This window comes from Pelophylax lessonae (genome assembly GCF_965119305.1).
Source record: "Pelophylax lessonae genome assembly, chromosome: 6".
Taxonomy (NCBI): Eukaryota; Metazoa; Chordata; class Amphibia; order Anura; family Ranidae; genus Pelophylax; species Pelophylax lessonae.
Genome location: NC_138773.1, coordinates 328,056,045 through 328,072,687, shown reverse-complemented (window position 1 = coordinate 328,072,687; position 16,643 = coordinate 328,056,045). Strand labels below are relative to the sequence as shown.

Genomic DNA, 16,643 nt, shown 5'->3' with positions numbered 1-16,643 from the left:
TTACGGGCAACAACTCTGGTGGACATTCCTGCAGTCAACATGCCAATTGCACGCTCCCTCAAAACTTGCGAAATCTGTGGCATTGTGCTGTGTGATAAAACTGCACATTTTAGAGTGGCCTTTTATTGTGGCCAGCCTAAGGCACACCTGTACAATAATCATGCTGTCTAATCAGCATTTTGATATGCCACACCTGTGAGGTGGACGGATTATCTCGGTGTAGCACCCTCCTAGGTAGGTGCTAGGAAAAACATATCTGTGACCCTGTTCTGCTTATCAGAAGGGTCTGATCTGTTAGTTTAGCCTGTCACATTTCCAAGTGTGATTCACTGGGTCTGAGGGGGTGTCCCCACTGGAGCCAATGAGGGAGCTCATTGAACAGCGGAGGAAACCTAGCCAGTGGCGCACTCTGTTTCATGCCAGTTCCAGTGGGACGGCATGCCTGCAATGCATCCTGGGATTGGACATAAATAGGAGGGGAGCATGTTACAGGGTGTCTTTGGGTGGGAAGCCAGGTCCCAGGAGGAGGGTGACGGCTGTCTCTCCTCCTGTTGCTGAGGCAGGTGGCCTAGGGACAGAAGGATCCAGTGTGCTGATCAAGTGGCGCTGCTGGAAAGAATACTTCTGAAAAAACAGTATCGTGAGTAATCAAGAATCTGCCCAGGGGTCTGCCTAAGAGAGGGGACCACTCCAGAGGGGTGAAGGGGATCCAGAAGTCAGCTAACCCAGAGTGATACAGTAAAGGGGGTGGCAAGTTGTTAAGCCCTGAAGATTAGGGTGTAAAGGGGGCACCAGGAAGGGCCCTGAAGTTGCACAGTTGTACAGTCTACTTTAGAGGACAGCTACCTCAAGAAAGGAGTGCTTTAGGAAGCTAAAGGACTCTTTCACAGTCTAAAGGCAAAGTAAATTAAGCGGCCTAGCCATGACTAGCTCAACTCAGCATTACTCAGCATTTAACCAGCGTTAAATAGCATTTATCAGATAGCCCCTGCTCATTGTGCATAGTTTAGTCTGTTGGAGTATCCCACTCATCCCTTCTCCTATCCAAGTTCCTAATAAAACATATAAAAACAAAGAAACAGGATTGGTCCTTGTCTGAGGTAAAATCACTTGGAAACATGTCTGAATGTTCTACTGTTGCTAATGGTAACCCAGGGGAACCCGTTTTCAGCAGCTCCCTTGGGAGTAGTGCTACATCGGCAAAGGAGAAATGCTCACTAACACAGATTTAGACAGATTTGTGAACAATATTTGAGAGAATAAAAAGGTGTAAATGTTGTTCACAGGATATGAACACTTATCACACTAGCAGCGCTCAAGTGGTCAAATGTCCTCCAAATGACTTAGAATTACCACATACATGCACATAAGTAATGGAATATATAATAAAGTTCATAAAGTTCATAATAGTTCTGATGCGAGCAGACTCTCCACCACGGTGCAAACGTAATATTGGCTGGATCACCTTCACCACACCAGAGTGAGTCCCCCGTAGTATTGCACACTCACCAGAACTTAGAACAAATGGAGCCTTCAACCATGTGAATAGGTGTCCCACATCACAGGAGATGAGTACTGTTGGTCAGTAAAGAATCCTCCAATGACCACCAAATTAGATACTCCAAAACGCAAATAAGCTCCATTAAAGGTATGTATGCATAGAAGGCAGAAAGAAGGGACCCATAGCATAATATAGTTTAGGCTAAGTTTATTTAACATAAAACTCCCTTTCCCAGCTAAAAATGCACTCACATTTCAAAAGATAATAACATGTATAAAAAACTTGCGTCCTGGACGGAAACACCCGACTGGTGCTAGCTCGCTGCTCGGCACCTTAAGGTGACCGCGTGCTCAAGCTTTACGCATTTCGTCATCACGGACTTCTACGGAGGGTGTGAGCACGCGGCGCAGCCATCTCCTCATATCTAGCCATGGACTGGGAGGGACAGGATGGCTCATCCAATCACTGCCACCAATGATCGGGAGGCACGCCCGCAAACACTCCCAACCCGGAAGCAACAACCTACAATACTGATAAGGTTGTATATACAAAATAATGCACGTCATCCTCTCCCCGGCAGACTGTTAACCCTGTGGATGATACCATATCAGTATTGATCATAGGGGACAAGCCATCTGATCATGTGAGGTTCATCCGCACGATCTTATACAGGGCGATCTAAACAATGCTAGTTCATATATGGTTCACATTCATTAAGTTGTACAAATGTACCATTATCCAACATTGATCATAAATGACGTTACATGAAAATAAAACATATAATCACCTCTCAGATAAATCAATACAATAAGAAAGAACTGTTAAAATTCTGTAAAAATATTCATTAAAACAGAAAAGAAACGCGAATATCATAAAATATAATAGAACTAAAATGGCAAAAATGGTCATAAAAACCACTATGGTCATCAGTCATACTGAAACATAAAATACAGACAGGACAGCCGCATATGGAAACCTCTGACTATTATTAGTAGTACTCCCATTATTCTGCAGACTTATAAACATTAAAACAAAAGGCTAACCTGGGGAACCCTATTAATGGATAGTTACCAAATATTGAAGATTAATAATTGCTAATGAAGCGATTGATATCAAGATCAATATTTAACCCATTAGGGTGCAAAGAATTAGTGATAAAGATCCAATGAGTTTCTCTTTTAGAGAGTTCCCACACTCTACTCTCCACACTGGATCAACTCTCTCTATACCCCAAAATTTCAAATGGGATGGATCCTTATTATGGTGACACTTGAAATGTAGCGATACGCTATGATCCTTAAATCCTTTTCTGATGTTTGCTAAATGTTCAGAGATCCCAATGGCGAGTGTTCTCTTAGTACGTCCAATGTAGATGAACCCACATGGACACTCTAAACCATACACTACGTGGGTGGTTTGACAAGAAATAAAGTCCTTGATTTCAAAACCTGCCCGTTGGCCGATGAATGGAACTTGGTAAAATTACGCAGATGTGTATGTACCTGTCTACACGCCCTGCAGTTACGACAGGCAAAGAAACCTTTCCTGTCGTCACAAAACATCTTAGGCCTAACGGGTGGATCAAGGACTTTCTTCACCACTTGATTGCCAAACGTAGGACACTTTCTATAGATAAAAGAAGGTGTAGGAGGTAAAACCTTACCCAAAACTTTATCCATACAAAGTACATTCCAGTGTCTTTTCATAATATCTTCAACCTCCCTGTGTTGAGTATTAAATTGGGTAATAAAACTCCATTCGTGTTTGTTATTGGAGCTTTTATTACTTGGTACTAGACAGTCATCTTGCGATAACCTGCCTACTTCCAAAATATCCTTATCCAGGTCCCTGGTATTATAAGCTTTATCAACAAACCTCTTTTTGATAATAGAGGCCTGGGAATAGAAGTCCTCATCAACAGTACAATTCCTTCTAATAGTCTAATAGTCTAATCCTCTAATAGTTGTCCTTTAGGTATATTTTTCAACCACTGATGGTGATGACCACTCTGGTCAGGCAAGTAGCCATTCCGGTCAGTTGGTTTGAAATATACTTTAGTTTCTAGTTTGTTATTATTAAGCATAACCTCAACATCCAAATAATGGATGGATTCTCTGCTCCAGTTGAGTTTTCAAAGAGCTCTCAGAACCCATCCAGAGAGAGCTCTTTGAAAACATTTGCTTCGGAGCTGAACTCCAATCGGAATAACATTAAATTGGAGTTCAACTGGAGCAGAGAATCCATCCATTATTTGGATGTTGAGGTTATGCTTAATGTGATGCTGCTAGTGTGATAAGTGTTCATATCCTGTGAACAACATTTACACCTTTTTATACTATCCATTTACTTTATAGCAGCTGCTATTATTTATTTATTTATTTGTTTTAGCGCTGGGTGAGTGGGTTCAGTATTCTATTTTCTTTACCTACTCCTTTGTCTTTAAATATTGGAGAGAAATCGGCCTTTTGTGTACATAGAAAAGTCTGTAATCTTTGAGTTCAGCTCATGAAAAATGGGGGCAAAAACAAAAGTGTTGTGTTTATAAATTTGTTCAGTGTATGTCACACGGTTTTAGCGCACAGGTTTTTCAATTTTCATAAATACACTTTAATGCAAAAAAAAAAAAACACAATGTATAACCACATTTTTTTTTATAAAATATGAAAGATGATGTTATGCCGAGTAAACAGATACCTAACATCATCAGTTAACTAAACTGATTAGGGGATTGGAGGACCTTAATTTTGAAGAGCGCTTACAAGCGCTTGATTTATTTTCCCTGGAGAGGAGACGCCTGAGAGGGAACATGATAGCAATTTATAAATATCTCAATGGTGATATCAACATAGAAAAAAAAATATTCAGTCGCAAGGAATGCATGAGGACACGAGGCCATACAATGCGATTAGAGGAGAAGCGTTTTAACCTCAGGCTATGCAGGGGGTTCTTTACAGTAAGGGCTACTAGACTGTGGAATTCTCTAGCATAAATGGTAGTTATTGCGGGGAGTATGGCTACTTTTAAAAGTCTCTTGGATGTGTACCTCAAGGATCAAAACATTCAGGGGTATGAGAGATGATTACGGCCACACACACCTACACAGGCTGAACTGGATGGACTATTGTCTTTATTCAACCTCACCTACTATGTAACTACTATGTAACTACCGTATTTATCGGCATATAACACGCGCCGGCGTATAACACGCACCCCAATATTTGGAGAGAAATTTCAGGAAAAAAGCTTAAATTTAAAATAAACAGCTTTGAACTCAGAACATTTTTTTTAAATCAAATGATATCTCACCAGTGCCCACGAATGCAGCCTCATCAGCAGTCCAACAATGCATCCTCATCAGCAGTGTCCATATATGCAGCCCACCAGCAGTGTCCATAAATGCAGCCCACTAGCAGTGTCCATGTATGCAGCCCACTAGCAGTGTCCATGTATGCAGCCCACCAGCAGTGTCCATAATGCAGCCCACCAGCAGTGTCCATAATGCAGCCCACCAGCAGTGTCCATGTATGCAGCCCACTAGCAGTGTCCATGTATGCAGCCCACCAGCAGTGTCCATGTATGCAGCCCACCAGCAGTGTCCATAATGCAGCCCACCAGCAGTGTCCATGTATGCAGCCCACTAGCAGTGTCCATGTATGCAGCCCACTAGCAGTGTCCATAATGCAGCCCACCAGCAGTGTCCATAATGCAGCCCACCAGCAGTGTCCATAATGCAGCCCACCAGCAGTGTCCATGTATGCAGCCCACCAGCAGTGTCCATAATGCAGCCCACCAGCAGTGTCCATAATGCAGCCCACCAGCAGTGTCCATAATGCAGCCCACCAGCAGTGTCCATAATGCAGCCCACCAGCAGTGTCCATGTATGCAGCCCACTAGCAGTGTCCATGTATGCAGCCCACCAGCAGTGTCCATAATGCAGCCCACCAGCAGTGTCCATGTAGCCTCGCAAGCGCAATGTCCAAATATGCAGCCTCGCAAGCGCCATTGGAACTGACCATATTTGTTTTAAAAAAGGCCGGGAAGGAGCGCCGAGAGCAGAATGGGTGGGCCGGGCCGAGGAGAAGGAAGGACTAACTGTCTGTCATAAGAGCAGAAGGGGGCGGGCCAGGCCGAGGAGAAGGAAGAACTAGCAAGCGTAGTCATCGGAAGTCCCGCCTCCTCTGCCGAGACGTGTGACGTCTGTCATAGGCGGGACTTTTCCGATGACTGCGCTCGCTCGTTCTCCCTTCTCCTCGGCCCGGCCCACCCCCTTCTGCTCTTATGACAGTTCGTCCTTCCTTCTCCTCGGCCCGGCCCGCCCCTTCTGCTCTCGGCAATGCTTCCTGGCTGTTTTTTTTTTTTAAGATCGGCGTATAACACGCACTGCTGCTTTTTCCTCCATTTTTAGGAGGAAAAAGTGTGTGTTATACGCCGATAAATACGGTATGTAACATATCTCACTTTAAATTTGCGTACGCTTTTGGAATGGTGACAAACTACGATACTTAAAAATCTCCATAGGCGACCCTTTGAAAATGTTTACAGGTTACCTGTTTAGAGTTACAAAGGAGGTCTGGTGCAAGAATTCTCTATTAGTAATTTATAGGTCACATGCTCTCTGTCTGTTCAAATGTAAAAAATTCTTCATAAAGTTTCTTACCGAGCCTGGCACATTCAGTTTCAATGATAGGCCCAGCTCCTTCCAGGATGGCTTTAGAGACTCCTGCAACAACACAACATATCAGCATCACATCACCAAAATGGGATTCAGTATGTTTGGGAAATGGGAGTCAGTTTGTTTAGTAAGAAGAACCAGAAAAATTCCTCAACAAGGTCAAAAGAAACAACGCAATGCAAGACTGAGAAATATTTTATCTCTATGAAGGGATACAAACTACAAGACTTTAAATGTAAGATCACAATAAATCTGCATTTGTAGAAGAACTAATATCCCTTTCTTTTTAATTTTCATCCATTAGTAAAGGTCTTGGAGACCTATAAATAAAGGGTCCTATAGGAGAGTCTATTATTGGAGATATTTGATGTCAAACATATCCTCATTCCTGTAAGTTATATCAGATTTTACACTCACCACCAGGATATCAAATTTTAGGACTAGGTCATCCCTGCTAAACTTATTTTATCTACAATTCATGATACATTAGTGTAATAGCCAGTGGAAAGAATACTCCTTACACTTGTGGTCATTGGGAGGAATTTCCCCCTTCCAGATAGCTAAAAAGATCAATGGTTTCAGTAGGAACTTATCTGAGGGGCAGACATTGCTCAAGGAACCCGTAGCCACCTCTGGAGGAGCCCTAGTTGAGGAAAAACTGGCCTAGAAGATGTCACAAAGCTCTCCCACCACTCTGCTACCAAGTCAAGTTCTTCCTGTGTTAGCGCCTGCATGTTGCAAACCCCGGGAGCCGTGCATCTGTACTTCACTCCAGGTCAGAATCTACAGAAATCCTCGCTGTTCCCATCTCAGGCTCTCTCCTTCTGCTCACAGTACTTGCAGCTCTACGGGTTATCTGCCTGAGCCTCTCAGTCACACATCGACGCTCAAAATGGTAGATCAGGTAATAAACCCCTGTGCCTGTTAGCTCCTCCACTGCTTTTACCAGCCTGCCCTACTCTAACATAGTGACCAGCAGATCAGCAGAGGACATTTTTTCACCACTCCTTCTAATAATGGTGAGTGTGCATGCAGCTGTTCCTATTATTACTAGTGCAAAGGTGTTTGCTTCTATATGTTTCCATACTTACCGACATTCCCAGTATCGTCACCTAAGACATTTAATCAAATAGTTTAATCAAATCTTTTTTTTACTATACACTAAACTTTGGTTCAGCCCTCCCCTACAGTCCCAGTTTCTCATGCGGCCCCTTGAAATAATGAATTGCCCACCGCTACTCTACAAGGTAGGAAGTTCTCGATGACTCAGTGGGTTGTATTGTAGACTCTGCTGTATGTGGTCCTTTGGTAAGGTTGTTCTGGTCATATCCCAGTTCTCAAAAAGATTTTCACATTTTTTAGGTCCAACAACATTCTATGAATACCTGTTTTAAGGTTGAACGTGTTATTAGTTGAGTTGACAATGATGTCACACTTTTCCTTTGTTATATCTCCAGTTTTCACCTGGTAGGTGAGAGATCCAATCCTCATTTTATAAACATCCTGTGCCGGGCTTTTCACATTCCCGAAGAAAGCTACAAAAACAGATCACATTGAATTCTAGATCATTATTATGAAATCTATTTTTTATGCCATTATATTTTTACAGATTAAATTTTATATTTTACTGGCTCTTATTGGTTATGTGATGTGATAAGTTGGATCTTGAGGAAAGTAGAATTCAGCTTTTTTTTTTTTAAATCAGATCCTTTTTATTGAAAAAACTTTTAGATAACAGAACAACACAAAAGAAAAAACAAGTAAAACACAAATAAAACAGTGCACAGGTCCACATAACATTTGAGCAAGCACAGTGACAGCACTAAAGTTATATGCAAAAAATGAAATGTCCCGTATAGCCAGGCCAGGGCTCGGTGCAGAGGCATAACTAGAACCTTCTGGGCCCCGGTGCAGGAAACCATGAAGGGCCCCTCGGACCCCTAGCCAGGGCCCTTCCCTTCAAGCCTGGGGCTCTTCCCACTGATCCTGGGGCCCTTTACTCTCGTTGCGGGACCCTTTCACAAGTTCCTGCCATCTTGTGGCCTCACCACGGTGGTGGAATGCCAGGGCCCGGTCGCAAGTGTGACCTTTACGATCCTGGAAGTTCACCCACTGGTGTCAGTAGTTTTTATTTTTTGGTATTTTAATTGTATTATTTTTTATCTTTTTATTTTATTTTTTTACGTCACTGACTATGACTCTGTCCATTCAGAAAAGGAAGGAGCTGGTAAATTACATATTTACCGACCCCTTCTTGGTTCTCTATTGTGACACATCCCCTGCAGCAGCCGGCAGGAGAGGGGAGGGAGGAAGCCAGAAGCACAGTGGGGGGGGACCAGGGGAGCACAGTGGGGGGGGGGGGCAGGACAGTAGGGGAAGGGGGACAGGGTAGCACACAGGGGCCCAGAGACAGCAGAACACAAGTGAACTGGATAGGAGGAGTGGCAGGGGCAGCATACAGAGGAACCGATCTCCTCCATTTTCCTCCTGCAGCTACAGGAGAAAAAAGGACAGTGATTTCTCTATATGCTGCCCTCGCCCCCCCCCCCCTCCTATCAAGGTGTACAGGGAGCCACACAGGCCCCCTGGAGCATGGGGCCCGGTTGCGATTGCACCCCCTGCAACCCCTGTAGTTACGCCCCTGGCTCGATGACAGTAGGTAATATCACTACAACATTGCACCGAACCGATAAAAAACAGAAACCCGGCCTAATGGTGGACTGCCTATCAGTGCCTCCCCATCTGATTTTTCGTCCTAATATAGCATAGATGATACAGCTACCTGTCTATCGTGACTGCCCGCTACATGCCCAGGTATAAGAAAAGGTCATCAACACTTGATAGTGCTGCATTATGAGGAGGTGATTACCCCCCCCCTCCCCATAATCCTATTTGTGACTAAATGAAGAGGAGCCAATCCCGGAATATCCAGCCATGGACCCCAGATGCGGTCAAATCTCAGGGCATTCCCTCTGTGTTTACATGTAAGATTTTCCCTGACCAATAGCGATTTAACTTCATCTATCCATTCAGTGTGAGTGGGCGCAGTTGGGGAGATCCATTTCCTCGCTATTAATTTTCTGGCAAGGAATAGGCTCCTAAGGACCGCTGTGTGTACCCCAGAGAATTCAGCTTTACTTGCATATGAGAACAGCATTACATGCGTGAGAACAGCATTACAGGAGAGAGCAGAGAAAACAAATGCCCTTCCTGTGCAGAATATACAAGCATATATAAACACACAGACACAACTATATCACTACAGCGCCATCTACAATTTAGAGAGCAGAGTACATGACATTGTACTTCCAACAGCTTTCACCAAACATTTAGACTGTTTGGCACCTAAAATAGTTATCAGAGTTTTTGTTTGGAATTCATTTGGTCTGTTATTAAAAATCATACTGCCGGAATTTAATGAAGCAGTTTGTATTCAAGAAAAGCAATCAGGGACATTTGGCCCCATTGGCAACTTTTCACATTTCGTAAATGCAATGAGACGCAAAGATGGCAGTATATGGAGTCTATAATCTTCCTGAACATAGACCTCTCAAAACCTCCTGCTCTCTTGCTCCCTCGTCACCTCCTCCCGTGTTCGCCTCCAGGACTTTTCCAGAGCCTCTCCAATCCTATGGAACTCCTTACCCTTATCCTTTATTTATGAATTGTCTCCATATTTGATAGTCATTTCTTTTGCATGTGTGCGCTATTCTTTTTTAATATACATGTTTCTTGGTCCATAGCTGCACTGGCTTTAGATATACATGTTCAGGGTTTGCTCCCCCAATTTTTTGCTTGTTTATTATGTATTCGGTCTGACCAGACTTCTGGGGTTGAGCATCCCATCCCCCACACACACCTGTACTCTATTGGTGTCCACTATCAAGTAGATATAGGAGGAGTCCCCTGTAGTGCATTAGCACATCTTTCCCAGCAAGGAGTGTTGTCTCCAAGGGTAAGAGAGGCTGGATTCACCCCTTTTTTTATGGATAGTGTAGGACCCACTGATAATGGGGTACTTTGACGCAGTGGTTAGCTTGAGCACGCTATGGCCATATGGTGGGACCAAACCCCCATTTTTATTTATGGATTGTCTCCATATTTGATAGTCATTTCTTTTGCATGTGTGCGCTATTCTTTTTTAATATACATGTTGCTTGGTCCATAGCTGCACTGGCTTTACATATACATGTTCAGGGTTTGCTCCCCCAATTTTTTGCTTCCTTACCCTTATCTGTCCGATTATCTCCTACTCTATTAGCTTTTAGGCGATCTCTGAAAACCCTCCTTTTCAGAGAAGCCTATCCTACCCACACCTAACAAATATACCTCCATTTTCTCCATCAGCCCATCCCCCACGGTTATTGCCTTTTGTTTCACTTGACCCTCCCTTCTAGATTGTAAACTCTAACGAGCAGGGCCCTCTAGTTCCTCCTGTTTTGAATTGTATTGTAACTGTATTGTCTTCCCCCACATTATAAAGCGCTGCGCAAACTGTTGGCGCTATATAAATCCTGTATAATAATAATATAATAATAAATAATAGCATAGATATAACTTACATTGGGATTTTTTTTCTTTCTTTTGTCCTCCAGTGTTGATCTTTTTCTCCAGCTCAGTGGTGAAAGCCTGAAATCAACAAACAGGATTTACAGTGGAGAACCACAAAATCATACAACATTCTGTTACTTCACTCTTCTAACCACAAGCAAATGAAAACTCTTCATTACCTGTAAGGTTACAGGGTCACTCGGGTGCAGCATGAAATCCACTTGTTTCAGATATTGAAGCTGATTTCTGCTGCTGAACTCCAGAATTTCCTCATACATTGAAGCAGCCACAATGTTCTTGGGGAATCCCAGCATTCCAGTTCCAATTGCTGGAATGGTGATGGATCTGTATTGTTTGGCTTCTGTGGTGCTCAGACAATCACTCAGAATTTTTCTCAGAACCTGTCAACAGATAAGATCAGATGCTAATACAGGGAGGTGATGGTGCAGAAGAGTTGTACAGATATGGATGATGGATGAATATATAGATGGATGGATGGTGGGCGGAATAATGGATGGATGTGGACAGACAGATGGATGATGGACAGATGGATTCATGGTAAAAAGTAAAATTTTTAGCATGTACATGATTTAAAAGTCGCTAATTACACACATCTACTGGAAACCTTTAGGGAAAATGAGGTGTGTGGGGTAATACAATCAGGTTTGTACATATTTACCTCATCTATATGTGGACATCCTATAGCACTAAATTGAACCATGAGGGACGAAAAAAGATCAATCAATAAATAATATGGTGAAAAGAAAGTTATAAGAGTCTCGTTTACTATGCCTTCTAATTTAAAGAGCGGCGGTAGGTTTGTGAAGTTAGCCTGGTAGAAACACCTACTGTACTAAAGAAGGCATTTAAGGAGGACCTATACTCTGAAAGGAAGACCCAACGTTGACAAGTAGAAGATGAAGGACTGATCACCAGTATTTGCTGAGGTCTTACTGCAGCTGATATTTTCCCCATTACTGACTTATCATGCCTTGTTCTGCACTGTCTCTCTGTGAGGGTGGCAATCTTGGAAGAGGAGCTGGGCTTTGCTTCCTCGTGTAAGAGCTGTCCACCTGACATCTGGTGATCTGATGACTGGTGAGGTAATGATAGCAAAAATAGAGATCCACAGAATGGATGAGGCAGAAGTAGGGAGATTCTTTCATTGCAGGTTCTTAGGTACAATTTCCTTTCTAAGAAGGAGAGCAATGAACAGCACAGTGGTGACATCACCAGATTTCACTCCAAATCAGGACCATAGATCAGTGGCCTCCAAACTGTGGCCCAGGGGCCATATCTGGCCCTATGCTTGCCTTCAACTGGCTCTTGACACACTATTTATTCCACGATCATTAAACATGGGGCATTATTGCTTCATAAGATACCACAATATTTGCTCTCCTGCGCTGTGCAATAATTCCCAATGTGGTGTCAAACTTCTGTCTTGACATCTTAATGCATGTGGATAATGCACTCCTCGGTCCAATGTCCAAGTTGACTGCAAGTATAGGAAAATACTGACACCAATGATGGGGCACAACCCCTTCCACTGACACTAACAAAGGGAAACCTTTGGGGGAATCAAAAATGGAGAAAGATCTGGGAGTCTTGGTAGAGGATAGACTAGGCAATAGTAGAGCTGCACGATTAATCGTATGAAAATCGCGATCTCGATTCACCCCCCCTGACGATCTAAACCTGACATATGCTCGATTCTTTGCATAGCTGCAGCTGTGGAAAAAAAAAAAAAAAAGCCTCCTGCAAACAAACGCCTATCAGCATTAAGTCTCCCAGTAACTATAAACAAAATGATTACATTGTATCTTTTCCTTCCCTCTGCCAGGGAGAAAGGAAGTTTAACCTCTTAAAGACTAGACCTTTTTCTGACACTTGCTGCTTGCAAGTTAAAATCTTTTTTTTTTGCTAGAAAAGTACTTAGAACCCCCAAACATTTTATATATTTTTTTAGCAGAGACCCTACAGAATAAAATGGCGATTGTTGTAATATTTTATGTCACACTGTATTTGCGCAGCAGTCTTTCAAACGCAATTAATAGACTTTAATGAATAAAAAAAAAAAAAACGTAACAGTAAAGTTATCCCAATTATTTTTTATTACACAGAGAATCATGATCTTTATTCCAAGCTAAAAAATCGTGATTCTCATTTTGGCCAGAATCGTGCAGCTCTAGGCAATAGCATGCAATGTCAAGCGGCAGCTGCCAAAGCCGGCAGAATATTAGCATGCATAAAGAAAGGGATGTATTCCAGAGATAAGACTATAATCCTTCCACTTTATAAAACTCTGGTCCGACCGCATCTGGAGTATTCTGTCCAGTTCTGGTCGCCAGTCCTCAGGAGGGATGTGTTGGAGCTGGAGAGAGTCCAGAGAAGGGCAACTAAACTAATTAGGGGATTGGAGGACCTTAATTATGAAGAGCGTCTGCAATCGCTTGATTTATTCTCCCTGGAGAAGAGACGCCTGAGAGGAGACACGATTGCAATTTATAAATATCTCAATGGTGATCTCAGCATAGAAAAAAAGCTATTCAGTCGAAAGGATTGCATGAGGACTCGAGGGCATACAATGCGATTAGAGGAGAAGCGTTTTAACCTCAGGCAATGTAGGGGGTCCTTGCTGTTAGGGCTACAAGATTGTGGAATTCTCTACCACAAGAGGTGGTTTCTGCGGGTAGTATGGTGGCTTTCAAAAGATTCTTAGACGTACATCTCAAGGATCAGAACATTCAGGGGTATGAGAGATGATTACGGCCACAAACACCTACACAGGTTGAACTGGATGGACTATTGTCTTTATTCAACCTCACCTACTATGTAAACTCCTTCCACTGACATCAATGATGGGTCACTATTCCTTCCATTGATGCCAACGATGGAGCACCATTTCTCCAACTGATATCAACAATGGGGCACCGTGCCTCCTACTGACCACAGGTGCTTTGTAATTTTTTTGCCCACCTGGGACCACTGGGACATTGTCTATTCCCATTTATGCGAGGGGGTTTTCTTCTCCCACTTGCCACAGTTCGGCCCCAATAAATTCAGAAGGACCATAAACTAGACTTTTGTTTAGAAAGTTTGGAGATCCCTGTCATAGATGATCTCACTCTACAGATATAAACTATGAAGCTACAGGACAGGGGTGCCTAGCCACAGAAAGTGCATTGCTATCAGGAGTATCCTGGAAAAGGAAGTGCATTGCTTATTTTCTGGAGGAAATCAAGATATTATTTTCATGGCTCAATAAACCTTTCTAGATGTCCCCTATAACACAGAAAACTCTTAACTTTTTGAGTTCAGGTCCACTTTAAGAACTATTATTAGGAGAGGTAAAGTGATGTGTCGTTGGAGGTTTGTACATGTCACTTTCTGCACACCTGGATCATCTTTGTTCCAGGTTAGTTGGGTTAGTTGAGTTTGGCTGTTGATGATGGATTAGTATGAAGCCACTTTAAAAGTGAGTCATAGTGTGAAGTGTACTTGTTTGGACTTCCAACACAAGAAATGCAAAAACTTGCCAGTATTATGGAAAGGCTCCACATCTACAGATCTTTAATAGGATATCTCTTATCTGGAATATGTTATATTGAGGGATAAGAAAGCAAACAGTAAGGGAAGTTTGATGGTGAGGTTGAAATAATCAAACTGTGACCTTAATGAAACATTGTAAAAACAGCGCTATCAGGAAAGTGATAAATAAATACAATCCTTCAATAAAAGATGAACAATATAAAGTGCACTTGGTGAAAGGAATATATCAATAAAAATTATATCTAAAAATATACATATAAAGTGCAAGCATCTAAATACTTTAGTGCTAAAGTGAATAGAGGAAGTGACGTCGTGTGGTTAGGGCAAAGCACACAACGTCACTTCCTCTATCTCATGGAACGCAAGCCGGCTAGCGATCCCGGAAGTGGACGCATAATACATTCTCATGTGGTTTATCCTAAACGCTGTCTATTTTACCTACATTTGTGAGTCGTTTTTTTGCTTATTTTATTAAATAAAAATGATTGCGGGCTTCACTATGTCTGGCTCCTTCCCTTCCTTCTGAGTGCTTAACCAAGAGGGGCTGTTAGCAAAGGTTGGAGGCTCGTCTAGCGGGATACAGATCCATCCATCCCAAAGGCTACCCTGGAGAGTCATTGCTTTTTGAGGCTTGATTATCCCCTAGCATCTGGTGAGTGCAGGGGCTGACTGGCAACTTCGGCTCAGGGGGCAAGTACAAACCAGGAGCCCATGGTGCAGTTAATCAGCCCCCCTCCCATTCCCCCTCTTCCCGTCCTCCTCCGGACCCCCATTCCAGGCTGAAGCCCTGCTCCAGGTACTCTCTACTCACTGGCTGAATCCGGGTTCCCAACCTGGGCAGTTGGGGGAGCTGGGGGAGCTCGGTTGGGGCTAGCCAGAGGAGGAGAGTCTCCAGTGGGGCATGGAACCGGCCTCTGCTCAGACACAGTTTACACCATCCATGCTGGGGAGAGAGGACTGCGCTAAGTCTTTGTCTTCAATCCGCACTCAGTAGGTCAGTGGTGGGGACTTTTTACTTCTCTTCACCAGGAATCCTTTAGGCATGTCTGTGGCAGAAGCAGTACAGCCTTTTTACAGGACATCAGAGCGGCCCAGGGGGCAATTGCTCCCCTTCCCCCTGGCCCAGTCCTCCCCTGGGTGAGTGGATCCCCAAAAGGGGCCGTTTGGAGCACTTTTCGCTGCGTGGAGCACTACAAGCACTTTTTTGTCCAGCACCTTATTCAAATATTTCAGTGGACTCACAATTTTGGACTGCACTTTATTTTGCACCAATTCACTTTAGCACTAAAGTATTTAGATGCTTGCACTTTATATGTATATTTTTAGATATCATTTTTATTGATATATTCCTTTCACCAAGTGCACTTTATATTGTTCATCTTTTATTGAAGGATTGTATTTATTTATCACTTTCCTAATAGCGCTATTTTTACAATGTTTAATTTTATCTTGGTTTTTACCTAAGTGGGCAGCAGCTTCAGGTAGCACGTTTTCACATATTATATTATAATTTTTAGCGCGGGCTTTAAGTTTACATTTTTATAAACTGTGACCTTAAGACTGTACTACAGCCAGGAAGAGGAGTCACAGAGTTGCGAAATCGAAAGAGTTGATATGATATTATTAATGATAAATAACATTAGCAGCTGCTCAGCTCAGTGCTATGTTTAGCTCATGGAGTGCCTGCCAAATTTAGAAGTGCAGTACACTGAGAGAAACCCGCCGAGCCACTAATCTCAACCTTAGTCTGAGATGGAAGAGACTCCGACCATTGCAATGCAGTAGCCTGCAGAGTGAGAAAATTGTAGGGTGGGTCCTGCAAAGGAAAGGACTGGCCCGGAGACTGCTATTTCTGTATTCTGTTATTAAAGTGGTTCTAAAGGCATTTTTTTTACAATTAAAATAAAATAGGAGTTATACTTACAAGACATACAGTATATACAATATTGCACTGAGCAGTCCCTTACCGCTTTGGTTTTCCCCCCCACAGGCGTTTTCCCCTCCTTCTTCTTACAAGTGGCTCAATAGTACGCTGTGTTCTATGGAAGCATGCTCCCAGGCTGGGTTGTGTGCATCCATAGACACACAGAGCTCGTCAAGCCCCCCTTCTGCTCCCTCTTCACAGGATTTGACTGAGAGAAGCAGGACTTCATTCACTGCTACTATATCAAGAGGCTTAAATTGCATATTTTTCCACTTAAGCCCCGGAGGATTTGGCTGCTCAATGACCAGGCCCTATTTTGCGATAAGGCACTGCGTGATTTTAACGGATTATTGCGCGGCCGTGCGACGCTGTACCCAAATGAAATTGATGTCCTTTTTTTCCCACAAACAGAGCTTTCTTTTGGTGGTATTTGATCACCTGTG

At 43.0% G+C, this 16,643-nt stretch overlaps 1 protein-coding gene across 3 annotated transcripts in view; it reads right to left on the bottom strand.

The window, feature by feature from the left end:
- LOC309557592 (protein mono-ADP-ribosyltransferase PARP14-like) overlaps positions 1-16,643 on the bottom strand; it is a 247,325-nt gene that overhangs the window by 191,651 nt on the left and 39,031 nt on the right. For all 3 annotated transcript variants that reach the window (XM_082260385.1, XM_082260386.1, XM_082260387.1), the window contains exons 9-12: positions 10,904-11,125; positions 10,736-10,802; positions 7,559-7,708; positions 6,159-6,221 (exon numbers count right to left, since the gene is read on the bottom strand). In XM_082260385.1, the coding sequence (XP_082116511.1) occupies positions 6,159-6,221; positions 7,559-7,708; positions 10,736-10,802; positions 10,904-11,125 (502 nt within the window). The remainder of the gene's footprint in view (positions 1-6,158; positions 6,222-7,558; positions 7,709-10,735; positions 10,803-10,903; positions 11,126-16,643) is intronic.